This window comes from Siphateles boraxobius, unplaced genomic scaffold, assembly GCF_051911475.1.
Source record: "Siphateles boraxobius isolate OS27281-9 unplaced genomic scaffold, OSU_SipBor_1 66, whole genome shotgun sequence".
Taxonomy (NCBI): domain Eukaryota; kingdom Metazoa; phylum Chordata; class Actinopteri; order Cypriniformes; family Leuciscidae; genus Siphateles; species Siphateles boraxobius.
The window spans coordinates 12,786,308-12,805,986 of NW_027509193.1; the positions used below are offsets into that span (position 1 = coordinate 12,786,308).

The 19,679-nt window shown below is 37.3% G+C and overlaps 1 protein-coding gene across 5 annotated transcripts; it reads right to left on the bottom strand.

Moving 5' to 3' along the window:
• Nucleotides 1–2,651: 2,651 nt before the first annotated feature.
• Nucleotides 2,652–17,379, bottom strand: sez6l2 (seizure related 6 homolog (mouse)-like 2). Of its 5 annotated transcripts, XM_077212248.1 has the most exons (20): nt 17,205–17,333; nt 15,950–15,982; nt 15,131–15,209; nt 14,879–15,007; nt 14,573–14,794; nt 14,287–14,423; nt 13,875–14,067; nt 12,956–13,141; nt 12,644–12,827; nt 11,972–12,135; nt 10,528–10,722; nt 9,620–9,758; nt 9,341–9,537; nt 9,062–9,256; nt 8,654–8,848; nt 6,345–6,536; nt 6,223–6,261; nt 6,002–6,119; nt 5,489–5,600; nt 2,652–4,609 (listed from the first exon to the last, which is right to left on the bottom strand). In XM_077212248.1, exons 3-20 carry the CDS (start codon nt 15,186–15,188, stop codon nt 4,580–4,582), a joined length of 2,685 nt encoding a protein of 894 aa, XP_077068363.1. In that variant the 5' UTR covers nt 15,189–15,209; nt 15,950–15,982; nt 17,205–17,333; the 3' UTR covers nt 2,652–4,579. The 5 variants fall into 5 exon arrangements, with proteins under 5 accessions (XP_077068363.1, XP_077068361.1, XP_077068362.1 ...); XM_077212246.1 differs by lacking the exon at nt 15,950–15,982 and having other exon boundaries at nt 16,796–17,379; XM_077212247.1 differs by lacking the exon at nt 15,950–15,982 and having other exon boundaries at nt 17,205–17,363.
• Nucleotides 17,380–19,679: the final 2,300 nt, after the last annotated feature.

Here is a 19,679-nt window from a genome sequence, read left to right on the forward strand (position 1 = left end):
CAAGAGAGTATAGCCTAAAAAAAGAACCCCTTCACACACACACACACACACACACACCAGTCAGACCAATTGCAGCAATGCATCACATATGCTTAAACTTTAATGTAGCCACGCAACAATAATTTCAGCATGCATTCTGTACACACCGGGACGTTATGGAGGAACAAATATTGTATTGCAGTCTTTCCGAGACCTTGTTTGTATTTCACGTCTGCCAAATAGTTACAGACAACAACAAAAAATTAAAGTCCCCAGCCTGTTGGTTTTTAATAAAGATTCGGAGTACTCATTTTTCAGTTAAAACACATGGAACAAAAAGTGCGTCAGCTTTTACTGCGTGTTCAACAACAAGTCACGTTACAGCTCTTCTTCAGCGTTAAACTACCAGAATACACAAATATGCTTAGAGTGCTTATATTATAACATCTTAAAGGAAAATTCACATATGAGATAGCTTTATAACTTGCATACTATATAACTTATAGTATATAACTTATAACAGCTTTCACTGAAATAGACACAAGTTTAATATAACTATTCTGTTAATAAAACACACACACAAAATAATATCCGATTACTCGATTAATCGATCAATTAAGTGCTAGATTAATCGATTACAAAAAGAATCGATAGCTGCAGCCCTACATTTCTGCAAAATGATTCACGACCAAGTATTGAGTGCATAACTGAACATAATTATTTGAAGGTTGACTTTTTTTGTACTAAAAACACTTCTTTTATTGGTCGGAGACAGGAATTTTGGGTTTTCATGAGCTGTTTTGAGAAGGACCTGTATATATATGTGTGTGTGTGTGTGTGTGTGTGTGTGTGTGTGTGTGTGTGTGTGTGTGTGTGTGTGTGTGTGTGTGTGTGTGTGTGTGTGTGTGTGTGTGTGTGTGTGTGTGTATGTATGTACAGGTCCTTCTCAAAAAACTAGCATATTGTGATAAAGTTCATTATTTTCCATAATGTAATGATAAAAATTAAACTTTCATATATTTTAGATTCATTGCACACCAACTGAAATATTTCAGGTCTTTTATTGTTTTAATACTGATGATTTTGGCATACAGCTCATGAAAACCCAAAATTCCTGTCTCAAAAAATTAGCATATTTCATCCGACCAATAAAAGAAGTGTTTTTAATACAAAAAAAAAAGTCAACCTTCAAATAATTATGTTCAGTTATGCACTCAATAGTCAATACTTGGTCGGGAATCCTTTTGCAGAAATGACTGGTTCAATGCGGCGTGGCATGGAGGCAATCAGCCTGTGGCACTGCTGAGGTGTTATGGAGGCCCAGGATGCTTCGATAGCGGCCTAAAGCTCATCCAGAGTGTTGGGTCTTGCGTCTCTCAACTTTCTCTTCACAATATCCCACAGATTCTCTATGGGGTTCAGGTCAGGAGAGTTGGCAGGCCAATTGAGCACAGTAATACCATGGTCAGTAAACCATTTACCAAGCTTTTCAGCAGATGGAAGCATGAAGTGCTCCAAAATCTCCTGATAGCTAGCTGCATTGACCCTGCCCTTGATAAAACACAGTGGACCAACACCAGCAGCCGACATGGCACCCCAGACCATCACTGACTGTAGGTACTTGACACTGGACTTCAGGCATTTTGGCATTTCCTTCTCCCCAGTCTTCCTCCAGACTCTGGCACCTTGATTTCCGAATGACATGCAAAACTGAGCAACAGTCCAGTGCTGCTTCTCTGTAGCCCAGGTCAGGCGCTTCTGCCGCTGTTTCTGGTTCAAAAGCTGCTTGACCTGGGGAATGCGGCACCTGTAGCCCATTTCCTGCACACGCCTGTGCACGGTGGCTCTGGATGTTTCTACTCCAGACTCAGTCCACTGCTTCCGCAGGTCCCCCAAGGTCTGGAATCGGTCCTTCTCCACAATCTTCCTCAGGGTCCGGTCACCTCTTCTCGTTGGGTAGCGTTTTTTTGCCACACTTTTTCCTTCCCACAGACTTCCCACTGAGGTGCCTTGATACAGCACTCTGGGAACAGCCTATTTGTTCAGAAATTTCTTTCTGTGTCTTACCCTCTTGCTTGAGTGTGTCAATGATGGCCTTCTGGACAGCAGTCAGGTCGCCAGTCTTACCCATGATTGCGGTTTTGAGTAATGAAACAGGCTGGGAGTTTTTAAAAGCCTCAAGAATCTTTTGCAGGTGTTTAGAGTTAATTAGTTGATTCAGATGATTAGGTTAATAGCTCGTTTAGAGACCCTTTTTATGATATGCTAATTTTTTGAGACAGGAATTTGGGGTTTTCATGAGCTGTATGCCAAAATCATCAGTATTAAAACAATAAAAGACCTGAAATATTTCAGTTGGTGTGCAATGAATCTAAAATATATGAAAGTTTAATTTTTATCATTACATTATGGAAAATAATGAACTTTATCACAATATGCAAATTTTTTGAGAAGGACCTGTATATTAGATGTGATTAATCACGATTAATATATATGTATATATAAATATTTGGGGGAACGTGGAATATATACAGATACAAAGTACTCATATTTCTTCCTATTAGCAAAGCTATTGATTATATACTTTAATACATAATTATAACTTTTGATCATAGCAAGAAATATGTATTATTAGAATTATTAATCATAAAGATTAATTTATAAAAGACATGTTCACCATCCAACAGAGACTTTTATTTAATCTTAAATCTCAGAAAATTAATGTCTTCATGACAAGTATAATATGTTGATAAATAAATAACAATCAAGTAAAACTATAATGCAACGAAGCCCTCCACAACATGGGCTCTGTTAATGGCACAGTGGAAAAGACAAAACTCACTGCATATTAACAAGAAACCATGAGATAAATAATAGTAAATAAAAAAATGCAATTTATAAAAAGCATTTCAATTCGATTACTGCATCAAAGCAAGCAGTTTTTTCTGTATATATTTTCCTCAATATAGTGCATATACAACAACATCAACTCTGATAACAATGACAGTAAGTATAATTGATCGTGAATCCTAAGCTGAAGCGGTAAAATATACAATCGTTGCGTGCCGTAAGCGAGAGGACATTCTGCTCCTCTGAAACATGGTCATTCAACATCAAGCAGAAATAGATTTTTAAGAAACAGCAAAGAACAATATGAAATGCTGGCATTGTCCTCTTTTTACATAATAATGTGAGAAATACTATGGCAACCAGTGATATGTAAAGTGACGTCACATTATGGGATGTATTTTGGCACTGAATCTGTTTTGTATACTCAATATTCAATCAAAATATTTACATTCAATATGTTCTTCTCATCAAGTGCATGTATATGAATGTGTGGCCATGTATCTGTATACAAAGATGAGAATATAGTTTTTGTATTATATACGTATCTCACTTGTGTCAAAGTCTCTCTCATTCTTTCTCTCCCCATCTCACTTTATATTTCTCTTTCAATTCTTCACCACTTTACAGCCCTTAAGGCACCAAACCTTCTGTTAAAAAACATGCCTGACTGTAGAAATCATACTTACAATATGTACTTACTAGGGGTGTAACGATACACAAAATTGACGGTTCGGTTTTCCCACGGTTTTGACGTCGCGGTTCGGTTCTATTCGGTTCGGTTTAGAAAGCTAAAATTGCTTCTTTTTTTCTTCTTTTTTTTAAACAGTGGTTTAATGAAAAAATTTTCTTTGTCTTTAAATTAATTCAATTACAATTAAACGTTTCACAAGGATTAAAAAAAAATCTGCTAAATCTGTAAACTATATAGGGAGCCGCACATTACTATAACATTAAAGGTTGTAGCCTAGACTTTTAACCTAAATTCAGATGCTATTTATTTTTTAGATATAATAATCAACACACACCACATTGTATGAAAACATGTAAACTGAACATAAGGCAGTTTTTGCATTAACTTGTGTTTTTACTCTAATTTGTTATTGAAATATAATACTTTACACAGTTGTCATTTTCATGAAAGATATTTTAAACATACATTAAATAATCAAGATATCATTAACAGGTTAAGTAAAATATAATATATAGGCTAACATGGTGCATTTATTTAGTGCAAGAGTTCATTTATAGGAACCAAAGTTGTGGACACTGAATCACTTGCCTGTTGAGGTAAATATAATGAGTGACAAGCTATGCTGTTTTATTGACGTCTTTACGAGGCGAGGAGGGGCGTATTCGGTACGCAATGAGAGTATCGCGATTCGAATCGTGTGTTGTGTATCGCGGTTTTTCGGTTCGGTTCGAATATCGTTGCACCCAGTACTTACAACAATTTTGTTGATACTTTAAGTACTTCATTACTCTGGTGCCAATAACATACACACATATGTAAACACATGCTAACATACTGAGGCACCTGCATAAACTCACAAACACATACACTTGTTCAGCACATCTATCAGTGTAACGGCAAAGAGAGAGGAGAGAGACTGTGTAAAGTGAGATTTATGTGTTGTAATTAATGGAATAAAACAAATGAATTTCTTGCGGAGAGAGAGAGAAAAATAACAGTATCATTCCTTTTCTTCTCCTTTTCATTTACCCTCAATTTGGATTAATTTGAAGACTTGTCTCAGATGGACACCTCATACTCTCGCGTGTCCTACAGTGAGAGAGAGGAAAAAACAAACACACCTTACCAGCATATAGGATGGATAATATTATATAATATAATATATGGTGCTATTTATCCAAAGAATTAGGATTTATGAATGAACTCATTAAGTACTCATTAGGAGTGTGACCATTAACCAATATATATTGAAACTAAACACAAAAACAAAAAAATAAAACGTCCTAATTTATAACTGAAACTAAACATGATGACGAACACCAGCATCTACACAAGCTTATAAAGTTTGGGGGTCAGTAAGATTTTTTGTTTAAAGAAATTAATATTTTTATCCAGCAAGGATGCATTAAATAGATTAAAAGTGACATTAAAGACATTCATAATGTTACAAAAGATTTCTATTTCAATGAATACTGTCCTTGAACTTTCTATTCTATTCAAAATTTAACATGGTTTCCACAAAAATATTAACCAGCACAACTGTTTTCAACAAGGAAATATATAATATATAATAATTATAAGAAATGTTTCTTGAGCACCAAATCATCAGAAAAATTCAAGGTTTGTTGTCATCACAACAATACATTTTTTTTAAATAGTTATCTACTTTTAACATTTATAAAACTTTTTTTAATTGTAATAATATTACACACAATTTGATTAGTGTTTTTACTGTATTTTTGATCAAATAAATGCAGCATAAGATACTAAAATATGATAGAGAGTGCTGTGCTCTGACTTCTGCTCAGTCATTTAAATGATACCGTCCAAACAGATTGACTACAATGAAATGTAGCCTTCCCAGGATTAGATACATGAGATCAAACATAGCATGCATTTGACTTGGTATTCAATTGTACATCCTAACAGTTAATTAGTACAAATTCCACTTGGTTGTGAGCATCTTACCCCTGCCTCATAGAGAGGGTTGTTAAAGTCAGACTCCACTGTAATGGGGCTGTAGGAGTGGGTATGAGAGAGAGACTTCCAGAACAACGGTTTCCACTGCCACCTACACACACTGAGACGGCGAGAGGTGTTAGCACAGAAGAGCTAAATAAGGAGCAGTTGGAAGAAGGTTTTGACAATAATCAGTGAATATAACTGAATTTTAAAGTCAACATGGAATAGCACTTACAACTATTTTTCTTTGGTAATGTGAGTTATTTAAGATGAGGTTTGAATTGGATTAGGAAATCATGGAAAGTGGCTGGCCGTTTTATGACAGAAAAAAATACACACCTTTCTTTTATTTATTTAGCAATTTCCAGGCAACATTTAAGCAGCCTTGGTGACATCATGAAAGATTCAGAGGAATCTTTTCTCTGAGATAATGCTCAATAACAAATAATAAATGTGTGAATCAAAACATGTTCAAACACACATTCAAATCATTCAAAAACTCAAGTCTCCTAAACTTACTTGGTGTAGTACATGTATATTCCACCAATCAGAAGGATGACCAGAATGATTGGCAGGATGATAGCCAATGCAATGTTCTCACTCAGCATTTGATGAGACGCCTCTAATGACTGAGAAACTGAAAAGAGGAAAGTCAATAGCATGGACATCATTACATGACACAGTGGGCCAGATTAGCAAAGCAATATGAATATAACTGATATAATGATAATCAACGTTACCCTCCAATTTATGATCGTCCAGTAGCCCTTCATAGGCCACTAAATACAAATAAAATTGGACTTTAATTTTTTTCGGATAAAAATGGCGACTCATTGTATTGGACTAGTTCACATTCACATACCTTTACAGAAGGGTGGTGGGCTATTCCACTGTGAGGGGTGTCCTGGGACACAGTTGATGATGACTTCCCCAATGAGCTCATAGCCCTCATAGCAGAAGAAACGTAGCGTCTCACCTGCCTGGTAACTGTGCTTGTACAGAGTCTGGTAGCCGTTGTCCGGCACACCCGGGTTTGGGCATGGATCATATTTTACTGATTAGCAGAAAAATAGCAGGTAATATGTTTGATTGATGGTTTATCGGTTAGTACATTAGAGATGCATCTTCCTTGTACTTGGGCTAAGATATTTAGCTGTATCTGTAAAGTTTTATCCTGCATACAGTTGAGTTCAAAAGTTTGGGGTCGGTAAGTTTTTGTTAAAGGTGTCATGACATCAGAAATCAAACTTCCTTGATTTTTAAGAGGTACACATTAGAGGTATTTGTACCATTAAAACATCCTAAAAGTTTTCAAGCTTATAACGTCCTCCTCGTTATAAACAAAGCATTTATTTAATCAATCTCCAAAAACAGCTCTTTTGGATAATAGGGGACTTGTGACGTCACACGAACAAATGCATTACCATATGCCTGTCTTTATAGCAAGACAACGAAGAGTTTTACATCATTGCACCAAAGGTCAAAAGCAAACATCACGTAAAAAGCAAATAGAACCCATATAATCACTGACGCTGTCTACGCTGGAGACAGTACACAGATTCCTCTTCCCTCTACTCCGCGAGCTCGAGTCTGTTGACAAGAGGATAAATAGAAGCGCAAAGGAACGTTCGCTTTGATGCGTCCTGTTTAAACAGCTAGTTTGCGTCTCTGTACCGACTTCAGAAGGATACGTCAGAGACAAGTGGATGGTTTATTTTTAATGGCGTCCTGGATCATGTCAGAGGATTATATGTTTGTTCAGAGACTTTAATTTGCAGTTTTTTTTAAATGCGTTTCAGTGCAATGGAGAGTTCTTAAAGAAACTTTTGTTGACAGATGAAGCAGCCAACTGTATTGGATCTGACAGCAGCTGCACAAACCTTAAAGGGTTAGTTCACCCAAAAATGAAAATTCTGTCAGTAATTACTCACCCTCATGTTGTTCCAACCCCGTTGGACCTTCGTTCATCTTCAGAACACGAATTAAGATATTTTTGATTAAATCTAAGAGCTGGATCACTCCTCCATAGGCTTCTTAAGGGATTGACACTTGTACCCCGAAAAGTTATTAAAGACATCGTTAAAATAGTCCAAGTGACTACAGTGGCTCAATCTTAAGTTTACCAAACAACGAGAATACATTTTGTGCGCAAAAAAAACTAAAATAACGACTTTATTTCAACTATTCATTTCCTTCTCTCTGGGCCTCGAGTCAGTTCACTAGTTTAACAGCGCAGCGCTTCTGTTGTTGTACGTCACACGCATCACCCACATGACCAGCGTCGGCCAATAGTGACCCTACGTGTGACGTAGCTCTACGCAATCACACTACGTTAACTGATTAGAGGTCAGAATATCTTAATATCTTATCTGAATATCTTAATTCGTGTTCCAAAGATGAACGAAGGTCTTATGGGGTTGGAACAACATGAGGGTGAGTAAATACTGACAGAATTTTCATTTTTGAGTGTGCCTTAAGGGCTGTAAAGTGGTGAAGAATTGAAAGAGAAATATAAAGTGAGATGGGGAGAGAAAGAATGAGAGAGACAAGTGAGATACGTATATAATACAAAGCACATTACTCCAGTCTTCAGTGTCACATGATCCTTCAGTGTCACATGATCCTTTAGAATCATTCTAATATGATGATTTGCTGCTCAAAAAACATTTATCATCATTATCAATGTTGAAAACAGTTGTGCTGCTTAATACAGTATTTTTGTGGAAACCATGATATCTTCTATAAAGAACAGAAAGTTCAAACAGCATTTATTTAAAATAATAATAGTTTAGTTACATTGTAAATATCTTTACTGTCACTTTTGATCAATTTGATGCATCCTTGCTGAATGAACCTCTAACTGACCCCAAAACTTTGAACAGTATTATATGGTTTAATAATTGACCATTATTAATAAGACTTTAAATCGATTACAATCTTTAATCAGGATTATTTTTTTTACTTATTTTTTGTTTGTTATTTTAATTTCATTCAATGTATTTAACCATATGCATGTATGCATTCATTTTGACAGCCTTAATTATTAATAATAATCCATTTCAAATTCTACAAGGGGGGGGGATCACAAATTTTTAAATAATTGTTTGAAAATCTATTTTTCCGAGACCAGACGCAATCCCTCACACACCTTACTTACTAACATGTACTCACAGACACACTTAGGGCTGCGGTCACTCCATTTGGGCATGCCGGTGTCTCTGCCATGGCAGGAGATCTGGCTCGGGCCTTCTAGCTGATAGCCTTGGTTACATGTGAAGCGTACCACAGTTCCCACAGCAAAACCAGACTCCGGATGTACTGAACGTGCTCCATTGACCACTTCTCCTGGGTCAGGGCACTGCTGGACTGGAGGCACATCAAAGCCAGGAGAAAAAGAGCGTGTGTATAATACAATATTAATCAATTAATTAAACCGGCAAATGACTGACCACTAAACAATGACCAATCAAAGTCATAACTCTTAATCCTTACTTATCAGTGAACTATTAAGTATTTCAAAGTGTTTTCTAACCATTAAAAAAAAAAAATATATATATATATGTATATAACTCGGCTCACTTTTCACACAGGTGGGCGGGTTGTTGCTCCAGGAGAGATCCCATTGGCAGGTGATGATGTCAGAGCCAACGATGTCATAACCAGGCTGACACTGGTAGGTTAACACACTGCCTCTCACCAGAGATGGGTGGGAGGAGCTGCTCCAGCCAAACTCAATTTGCGGAAGGGCAGGACATGTGTCATTTGGTTCCACCTCTGCAAGAAATGAAAGGAAGTGACATCACAGCAAGCAGTAACACAAAATAAATAAAAAAGGCACAACCCTTCTGATGTATTTACCTTTGTAGTGAATGAGGAAGCCTTGGCTCAGTATAAACGTAGAGTCATCGGGATCGCTCTGAAACTGAATGGTGACCTCTGAACCTCCTGATACCACCCTGAACCTCTCCCTTGAGCCCAGGTACTGTCCAATCACATGTGACATAAGATCATGACCATCAAATAGAGTGAGAATGTCGTTATGGCGGATGTTCAAACTGCAAGCAAAAGATAGGGAAATAGAATTAAACCATAAATAGATTTAAACACAAACAGGCACAATCAAATAGATATACTTACATTTGTACATCCAATTCGATGCGTTTGTCCTCGCTGACATGTATTTGCCACACACAGTCCTGCCCTTTAGAGTAGCTCTGTGGCCAGTCAGGAGACAACACTGTTCCCACTGTGTCCGTGAGCTCCCCGCCACACAGAGCTGAGAAGAGGAGAAAGAGGAGGAATCTTATTAGAATAGCTTTCATATTATTGGGCCAGAGGGATTAGATGAGATGAAGCCCCCTTGAAATCCCATTAGGGAAAATCTGAGACTGTTTGGAAATGTTCTAAATGTACGTAGAATGATCTTTGAATTAGAATCACTTTAATGTTACAAGGATTGTTTTTTTTCGTAATTGTACTAATCAGTGAGTTAAGTTGACAGTTGTAATGAGGATCAACAGATCATTGTGCAATTTGTTTTTGAAAGAAGGTTCTTTTGTCACCAAGGCTACATTTACTTGATCAAAAATACAGTAAAAGTAATATTGTAAAATATTATTACAATTTATATTTTTGAAATGTAATTTATTCCTGTGATGACAAAGCTGAATTTTCAGCATCACTACAGTCTTCAGTGTCACATGATCCTTCAGAAATCAGTCTAATATGCTTGGTGCACAAGAAACATTTCTTATTAGCATTATCAATGCTGAAAATAGTTGTGCAACTTAATATTATGGTGGAAATCATAATACATTTTTCAGGATTCTTTGATGATAAAAAGGTTCAAAAGAACAGCTATTTTTTGCATAAAAATTATTTGATAACAACGTAAAAGTCTTTACTGTCACTTTTGATCAATTTAATGCTTCCTTGTTGAGTAAAAGTATTAATTTCATTTAAAAAAAAAATTTAATCTTACTTACCCCAAACCTTTGAACCTTTGTGTATATGTGTCAAATATTAGGTTATATGTGATGTCATACCTCTGCAGACAGGTTCACTCTCGTTCCAGTGAGGGTCATTGGGGTCAACACACTCCATAACTCCTGATCCCTGCTCCATGACGAAACCAGGAGAGCACGAGAAGGTTACTATAGTACCCAGAGGGAAGGTGATGTCGCTGCTGCTGAAATTCCCATGAGGCAGGTAAGGTTCATAACAGTGTTCCCCATCAAAGGCTGAAAGAGATAGGAAGAAGAGGAAGGATGGGAAGTTATTAAGTGAGAATGAAAGTATTTGTAGAACCCAGACTTGAAGGTACAAAATTGTAATTTTGAGCTTCTTCTTTTTCCTGAAATTAGTGTGACATCACAATAAGCAACTGCATTATGCATTCTTCAGACAAGCATCTGTTAAGAATTATATAAATGTAAAAAAGTTTTTGTGTTAATGAAAATGATCAAATTTATAGTGGTTTATATGGCTTATAGTGATGAAATATACTTAGGCTGCGTTTACACTAGCACAAAACATCCGATCTTTAACTCACATCTGACACAGATCGGAAGTTGTTGCACGCGTGTAAACAAAAAAATCCGCACGAGATCCGATTTTTCCGCATCCGATCTGAGCCTTTTAAATCGGATACATATCCGATATCTGGACATCCGACCTACGTCTTAATACGCATATCCGATTCCCCTTTGAATTCCAAGCCACTACAAGGCGAGGACAACACGTTTATTCACAAAGATAGCTTTTTAATGTTGTATTATTCATGAGCCAGACGTGCCGTTATGCGCTCGCTCACGGCTTTTTATTGAGGTGGGAACGTTATCTTTGTAAAGAAAAGACATTGCGCCAACACAGAAACATTCAGGAGCTGGCTTTCAACCTCTGCCTGTGACTTTTATAAATAAAACAGCTTCACTACTGAAAGCTAAATTATATTTCTCAGCAATGAGGTGATAACTTCAATGTAATTAAACCAACAAGCTTACTCTCTCTCGCTCTCTCTCTGGTTAATTATTTCTAATTCATTTAAAAATATTACAGGGATACTTTATTTCACTTCAGAATTCTAGATCTGAGCTGTAGATAAACGAAAATTATTTCTGTTCCGTCAGATTTTGCACTGCAAAACATTCATGAGTCATGACAGCTGTTATATTGTTCATGCTGGCAAATAATCATTACCACCCGACATGAAATAAATAAATCATTTGAATAGCACGCCCATTCAAAACCAGGGTCTACCATGTGCATAGTAAAACGATCACCGAAAATCATTTTGGGCGGGAATTAAAGTAAACACAGACATCGGATACCAGTCCTGTCTAAAGTGAATGTAAATAGGCGAGACAAAAAAATCAGATATGGTCAAAAGATTGTATCTGTGCATTAAGACTTGCAGTGTAAATGCACCCTTAGACTCTTTTTTAACAGTGAACAAAACTATTTTGTTGAATGTTTAACAGGTCGTCTTACCCTCATAGCGGAGTGCCAGCAGCAGAGGGATGGAGGAGGAATCTGCTGTGAGCTCCACATAGAGACACATTCCCTCGCTCACGAAGCCTCGTTCTGGAACGTCATCCAGATCCGAGTCGAAGAGGAGCGGAGCTGTAGAGCTATTCCCACTGCGCACAATCAGCCTAGGAGAGGGAGGAGGGGCATGGAAAAGGAACGAAAACTACATTAGGGAAAGTGTGACATTAAGAGAATGAAATGATTCTGGAAGAATCAAGATTATAGCAGGTTGTGCAGGGAGAAGAGGTAGATCTTGGATGTTCGTTTATCAGCAGCAAACTAGAATGTTAAAAATAGTCTAGAATGTAAAAACAGGTTAAAAATAGTGTGCTCATTTAAATGAACTGGCTCAAACAAAATTCAATGATTCTTTTGAATAAACTGCACCGCATTCTAGTCAACTTTTTTGTAGTGGAATAAAAATTTAGACAATAATACTGCAATTTACCATTATGTTTTCAGTTCAGTAATATACACTACCGTTCAAAAGTTTGGAATTTGTTAAGATTATCTTCATGTTTTTGAAAGAAGTCTACTTTGAATCATAAGTAGTTTTAAAGTGGCTACTCCTACACTAATAGAGATATAAGATAAGTAACTTTATACATGAGTGAGCAGAACATGAACTCTTACTTGTCATTGTCTTCATCAAGAGCCACCCTCTCAAAATGAAGGTGGAGCCTGTGGCCTTCCTTGGCTTCCAGCAGCCAATGACAGCTCAGGTTGCTACCGCTGCTATGGTTACTTGCAGAGGGGAGGGTTGGAGAGAGGATGCGCCCAACAGTAGCATTTCTAATCCATCCTCCACAAGATACAGCTTTAATATAACAAAACACATGTGAATGCTTATAGCCAAAACAATAAATAGAGGTGTATTGAAGCCACTGTAGATAATGAAACAAAATAAATAAGTAAATAACTGAACGGGGAACAAATGCAACCCACCCACACACTGGGGTTCTGAGGTGCTCCATCTGGGTCGGGTGGAGTTCAAACAGGTTGCAACCTCGTGACCTCTGACCTCAAATCCTGGATCACAATGGAAGTGAGCCTGACCACCAGGATGGATATCAGTTACAGTCACTCCACCGGCCTCAGGGGAGAGGGGGAACGAGCAGGACAGGAGGAACGCTGGAATGGATGTTTAAAAGAATAAGACAATTCTGTCATTCCTGTCATTCAATTACTGTACAGTTTAAAAGTTTTAGGGTGAGAAATATATATATTTTTAAGAAATTAAAACTTTTATTCAGCAAGTACTGTCAAAAGTGACTGTAAAGATTATAATGTGTAATGTTACTAAAGATCTCTGAAACATTTTATAATAAGGTTCCGTCATTCCTTATTATAAAGAATTATTTCTGAAGGATCATGTTACACTGAAGAATGGAGTAATGATGCTGAAAATTCGGATTTGACATCACAGGAATAAATTACATTTTAAAATATATTAAAATAGAAAACAGTTATTTTAAGACAATTGTAATGATATTTCACAATATCACTGTTTTTATTGTATTTATAGTCAAATAAGCTGCGTTCACAGCATTCCAACTTGTAAAAAGCATCCACATCCTCGTAGAACTCATAATTACAACTTGTACACTGGGAATTTTCTGAGGGCTCCGACTTGCACCATGTGACCGCTGTACCAACTGATCCCTGCAGATTAATTTAGGCATTGATAGTGTTGCCATAGAAATGCATAATTTCCAATCCGAGGACGTGGACAGGTTAGAGTGGACGTCGAAATTGCGACATGGTGTGTATTCAGCATAAATGCAGCCCAGGAGACTTCTTTCCAAAACATTAAAAAAACACATACCCCAAACTTTTGAACAGTAGTTAAAAGAAAAATGAATACCTTGATAATGAAAGCTGAAAACACCATGATTGGCTTGCTTCAGGCTCTTATAGTGGATCTGCACTTGATTGGTTGAGCTACGAATCACCTGACCTTCGCTCATTAGCGTCTCATTGGCCAAAAGCTGTGGAGCTGTCCCACCCAGCTCCAGAATGGTAAGTGACTCCTCCTTGGACAAGTTTACTTTCTTTACCTTCAAGACAGACAGATGGTGTTACCATACCAACAGCTAATGATGTCATTCCCCAAGATTGTATCAAGGGCAAAGATTCCAGAACTCATTAAAATGACATCCCCCATGCATATGCCAACAAGATGCATCAGCTATGTCAACAGGCAGTAACCATAGAGACCCACAGAGAGGCTAAATGAGGGTACAATGGAAACCTTGCTAACAGTGAGGCTATCACACCTGTATCTCAACCCCATATCCAGGATACACAGTGATGCTGTAGGTGCACTCCAGTGGGGAAAAGGGAGATGAGGAGGAGAGCGGATCAGGTGACTCGACTATTCCCTCCGTTCCTGACAGGCTGGCATTGCATTGAACTTGAGAGAGACAGTTTAAAAGTTTTAAAGTCAACTTAAATTAATTTAAAAATCATTTGAATGGTCCCATTGAGGAACATAATCTGTGAAGTTTTCATATTGAAAATTATTTGATGTCAACTGTTATGTGGTATTGTTGGTTATGATACCTGGGGTGTGCACTGTTGTTATTGTTGTTGTAGTAATTAGAGTAGTTGTGGTCTCTTCTTCAGCTGGCGGTGATGTCACAGCACTCCCAAAACCTGACTGGCCTGCATGAGGTGCAGCCGATGAGGTCACTGCAGTAGTGAGGATTCCTGGTGACATCACTGTGGAGGCGGGTTCTGATTCTCTGATGGACGGGATGGCCTGGGTCGGGTTAGTAGTTGTACCTGTGAGTTAAATCACAGATTTAGATGAACTGGTTCGCTATTGAAATTATGCAGTTTGCTGTGTTCTTTTTAGGAAAGACTGACCTCTGCTATTAGGGGTGTGGCCCAGGTACTCCTTACTCAGTAGTGCAGCATGAAGGAGTTCTCCCAAGGGGCGGGGACTAGAGGTCATGGTGGGAGGAGCCTCAGTGTCTGATGTCCCTAAAGATGCACCTTAAAAGACCACAGAACTATCAGACTTAGTTTCTTTAAGCTAAAGTGATCGGCATGTACTATGTACATTCACCTTGCATGAATAGTTAAACATACAAAAGCACTCACATAGGTGCACATTACCTGAAGTCAGATGCAGCAGTGTGACAGACAGTGTCACAACAAAAACTGTGGACACCATTATTCAATATGAGAGGACAGCCTGGGTGCAAGCAAACGAGAGAGAAAAGAAGTAGTAAGAGGTATAGAAGAAAAAATATGGGAAATATCAAAGTTAAGGAAGACTGTAAGTCAAAGGTTGTGATCTTAAAGAACACATTAAATCAAAAAGTTTTGTGACTTTTATTTCCTGTCTGTTAGATTTGAAGTCATCTATAGACTAGTGTACTCCTAAAAGTGGATAAATTTGACTCTCCTGTGAAAACGTACCAAAAACAATGATGATCATTTACAATGTTACAAAGATTTCAATCTCAAATAAATGCTGTTCTTTTGAACTTTCTATTCATCAAAGTATCCTGGAAAATGAAATCACGGTTTCCACAGAAATATTAAGCAGCAAAACTGTTTTCAACATTGATAATAAGAAATGTTTCTTGAGCAGAAAATCGGCATTTAAGAAGGATTTCTGAAGGATCATGTTGACATCACAGGAATACATTACATATTAATATATATTTAAATAGAAAAGTTATTTTAAATTGTAATAATATTTCCCAATATTACCGTTTTACTACATTTTAATCAACTAAATGCATCTTTAGTGACGATTAGAGAATTTCAAGAACATTAGTCATCTCATACTAGAAATTTCTTTCCAATCGTATGTTCAGGCTTGAGAATGAAAATGTCCCTCCCCATACCTGAAACCCACTATTTAAATCCTTGTTCATAACCGTCACATTAACCAAAGCTTATTAGCTATTGCTTTATAAGACCCACCTGAACTTGCTATCAACAGGAAATACTGGAACACTAGAAAGAAAACTGTCTGTTAAACAATTTCATGCAGTCTATAAAGCAAAGTTTTAGTATGGGTTAGTTTTGTGAATGGGATTTTTATGTCTGAAATGTAAAATAATTAATGATGACATGTCGCTAAAAATCAGAGGCTTAAAATAAACAAACTAAAATAAAAAGAAATGCGTCATCTCGTAAAATATTCCCTCGAAGTCGTTGGTGCTTTTGCCATATATCAGATCTTATTATGGCCCAATCGTGGCCCTCGGGGCCTGACAGTGCACGAGACATATGGTCCCTGACGTGCCCACGTTCAGTGATCAATGATGTAACCAACACTAAGGCAGGTAGCAGAGAGCAGGTCTGGGCTTCTGGTGGCCCAGTCACCATCACGAGCCTCATTTAGTATTTACCGCACACACCGACGCTGATTAAAAAAATAATACAGATGAAGATGAAAACATTTTGAGGCTCGCAATTAGTTTATAATAGCTACCCACACTAACAGAAATTATGTCCACGATGAAATATGCTGGCAGACGATGTTGCTGACACTGCGGGCAGAAGCGTTCAGATAATTTATTCAGACGCTATTCAAAATCATTTCCTCTTATCCTTTCCTATGACGCAAGACGCCCATTCCCCCCCAAAATAAACCCGTCTAGACGAAAAAAGAACCCAGGAAAAAATCTAACGAAAAGCAATACTGGATCAATATAAATGGTTGACACTGATTTCATGAACGCATCCATTGCATCTTTATGCAGCTGGCTGTCGCGCGACATAACAAGCTCGCGAAAACACCAGAGGGAAACAGAACATACGCACCCGCAATACGCAGTTTCGCTTTTTTTATTCGTCAGAATGAATCCACTAGGTTTCTTCTCTTGTCCTGGTGATTCTTTGAATATTTCGTGTGTGTTTTTCCCCCGCACCGCTCTTGCTGCTGCGTTTCTAGCGTGATCCTCGATCCGTCTCTCGCTCCTCCACCCCTCCAGAATACCACAACTGGTGCTGCGCGTCAAACGGATATTAAAGAATCATTAGAACGCTCCCGAACGCTGTCAAACACGGGCGTTCCATGCGAACCATGAGAGAAGACAGTAACGATTTCGACCCAAGGAAAAAAGCAGTTTGCCTTCGTTCTTGATAGTATTTTTTCAGTCGTTTATTTTTGTCCGTTTAGGCATATAGCAGGTGAGTGGAACGAACAGGCATATATGGCAGCAGTTCCTACCCGTATGGTTGGCGCGTTGACTGTCAATTAGCGATGTCCGAATTATGTTTGGGAGTCGGTTCGTTTTAAAGAACCGGTTCAAAAATCGGTTCTGAACGATTCACTCACGGACTGAGCGTGCCCGAGGACTTTTCGAGACAACAACAGTCTCACTGACACGGTTTATCACGTGGCTGTCCTTTTATTTTGTGAGTAGGTTATAATCTCCACCGTCACAAATATTCAATAAATAATAAAAAATTGTGCGGAGCAAATATTTAAAAACGCTTTTCTTGTTAAATCACATGGACCATGCAGAAAGAAATAATAATTTGGATGTATTTTTAAAGTAACAGTAAGCATAATAAGGTTCAATGTGGTAGATATAGGCTAGAGAAATGTTCACCGTCTGAATTCTGTGATAAATCGTGATAAAGCAGAAATAAAATATATCACGATCCCCACTGGGCATATTTGAAAACATCAATTTGACCATTTCGTACAGAGAATTTTTTTAATTGTAGTCGCATTTGTCGTCTTAGAATTTGACTAGAGAAAAACTCAAAATTGTGGAGATCATGGTGTTGAAATATTAATTACTTTTTTATGGGCTTTTTAATGGGATATGTGTCTCAAACAAATGGTATAGGCCTATACTATTCCCATATGTGTCTGCTATAAATTAGTTTGTCTGCTACAAATTAAAGTATTTCAGAAATAATCTAAATAGGCCTACATCCCCAAATCCAGAAAGGTTGGGACATTTTGTAAATATTAAGTGTAGCGTCAGTTCTGGCAGGTCACGTTAGTCAAGCTCGCATCAGCAGCTGACTCTCAGCTGATCCACGTCTACCAATAGGTTTACGACGCCTATTACTGTATACAAAGGTCGGTTTTCGACATCGGCTGCGGTTGGATGTTAACGGTCGGAGAGAGTTGCCTTGTGCAGGCGGGAGGAGCTGCAAACAGAGACTTGAAAGTCGTACACTTTCTGTTTCCCGTAGTTACCGCTCACTTGGTGTTTGCATACTACCACAGCTGAAGTGAAATAAATGCAATATTCGCCAAATAGCTACACAGATGTTTCAGAGACATTTTCATTAAATAGGCTACTTTTATTTACTACTTCATACAGCCTCTGTTTGAACAAGAATAAAGTTAAACATATAAGGGATAATGTAGAGCGAGGCTCCTGATCAGGAGCAGGTCCTGATCAGCCTGTCGGGGCTGTATTCGCTATAACAACCGCCTCACTCTACATTATCCCGCTTATTACATGGCTACCTATAAATCAATACTTTGACACAAAATATTGATTTAAAAAGGAGTATATTGATTTAAAAATGATTGTATTGCTCCAGAGTGAACATAATTGTGTCCATGGCAACGCTCTGTTTTTCATGGCAACGGTGTTATACTTAGCAGCGGTCTGTCATCAATAAATAACAGACGCATTCTACATTAAAATTCAAGCCATGTAATAAAAGCTTATAGCTACTATCAATGAAGTGGAGTCCTGACAAAAATAAGCATTTTTTTATTTTGAAGGCTGCAACACACTCCAAAAAAGTTGGGACAGAGCTTTACCATTGTGTCACACTGTGTTGACATTGTGTTGACATTGTGTTAATTTCCTTACTTTGTAATCGTTTGGGAATTGGGGATAATAATTGTTGCAGTTTTGTAAAGGGAATCTTTTCAAAATTTTTGGTAGGCTACAAGACATTTGCGTCCTATAGACCTTCATACCCATCATATCACTGCTATGAATAAGGTCTATATCTCCATTGCTTCTCAATTTTTAGCTCTGCATATTTCCAGTAGTAATTTACAAGGTATCACAAACAATAGACAAATTATTATTGGTCAGCTGTATTATAGTATTATATTATAATATAATATAAGTGTTATAAGACTATTTTGTTTTTGAATGACGCATTTCAAATCCCTTTAGCTTTTATTGATTTGTTTTTAGGAGCTTTGAGTCTTTGAGTTTTTTACAGAAATATAAAATTATTAACCGCTCATGAATGTGCTGTTGTTTTTTAATTTTTGTTTAATTTCTGTAAGGTAGCCTACTCCATTTCCATGGCCATGTACCTAACTGACACAATCATTGGAAGCATATGCTTTTCTGTAGAGCAAAAAAAAAAAAAAAATTCAGAGCTATAACAATAACAATTCCTTGCATATTGAAATAATAGCCTATACCATGGGGTCCTTGCCTCAAAAGTATCTGTTTACCAATAATGTAAAATAAATAACATTTAAATTGATTCATAAGGTTAACTAAAGCCTTAGGAGAATTAAGTCGGATATTGCAATAAATAGCTATTTTTGTCACTTGTCTGAGGAAAATGTTATGGGAATGTACACACACACATACACAGATTTTTTTACACTTATTTGTAAGTGACTCTTTAAGTTTTAAAGATGATTTATTTGGGTTGTTTGAAAAGAAAATAGGAAACTATTACATAATTTATGTTTTCTTCT

Coding starts and splice junctions, on each gene's coding strand:
- sez6l2 (XM_077212246.1), bottom strand. CDS start 15,188: ATGGTGTCCACAGTTTTTGTTGTGACACTGTCTGTCACACTGCTGCAT. Junction 6,262..6,344: donor CCCACCACCCTTCTGTAAAG/GTATGTGAATGT, acceptor ATTTGTATTTAG/TGGCCTATGAAGGGCTACTG. Junction 6,120..6,222: donor GGACGATCATAAATTGGAGG/GTAACGTTGATT, acceptor TCCTCTTTTCAG/TTTCTCAGTCATTAGAGGCG.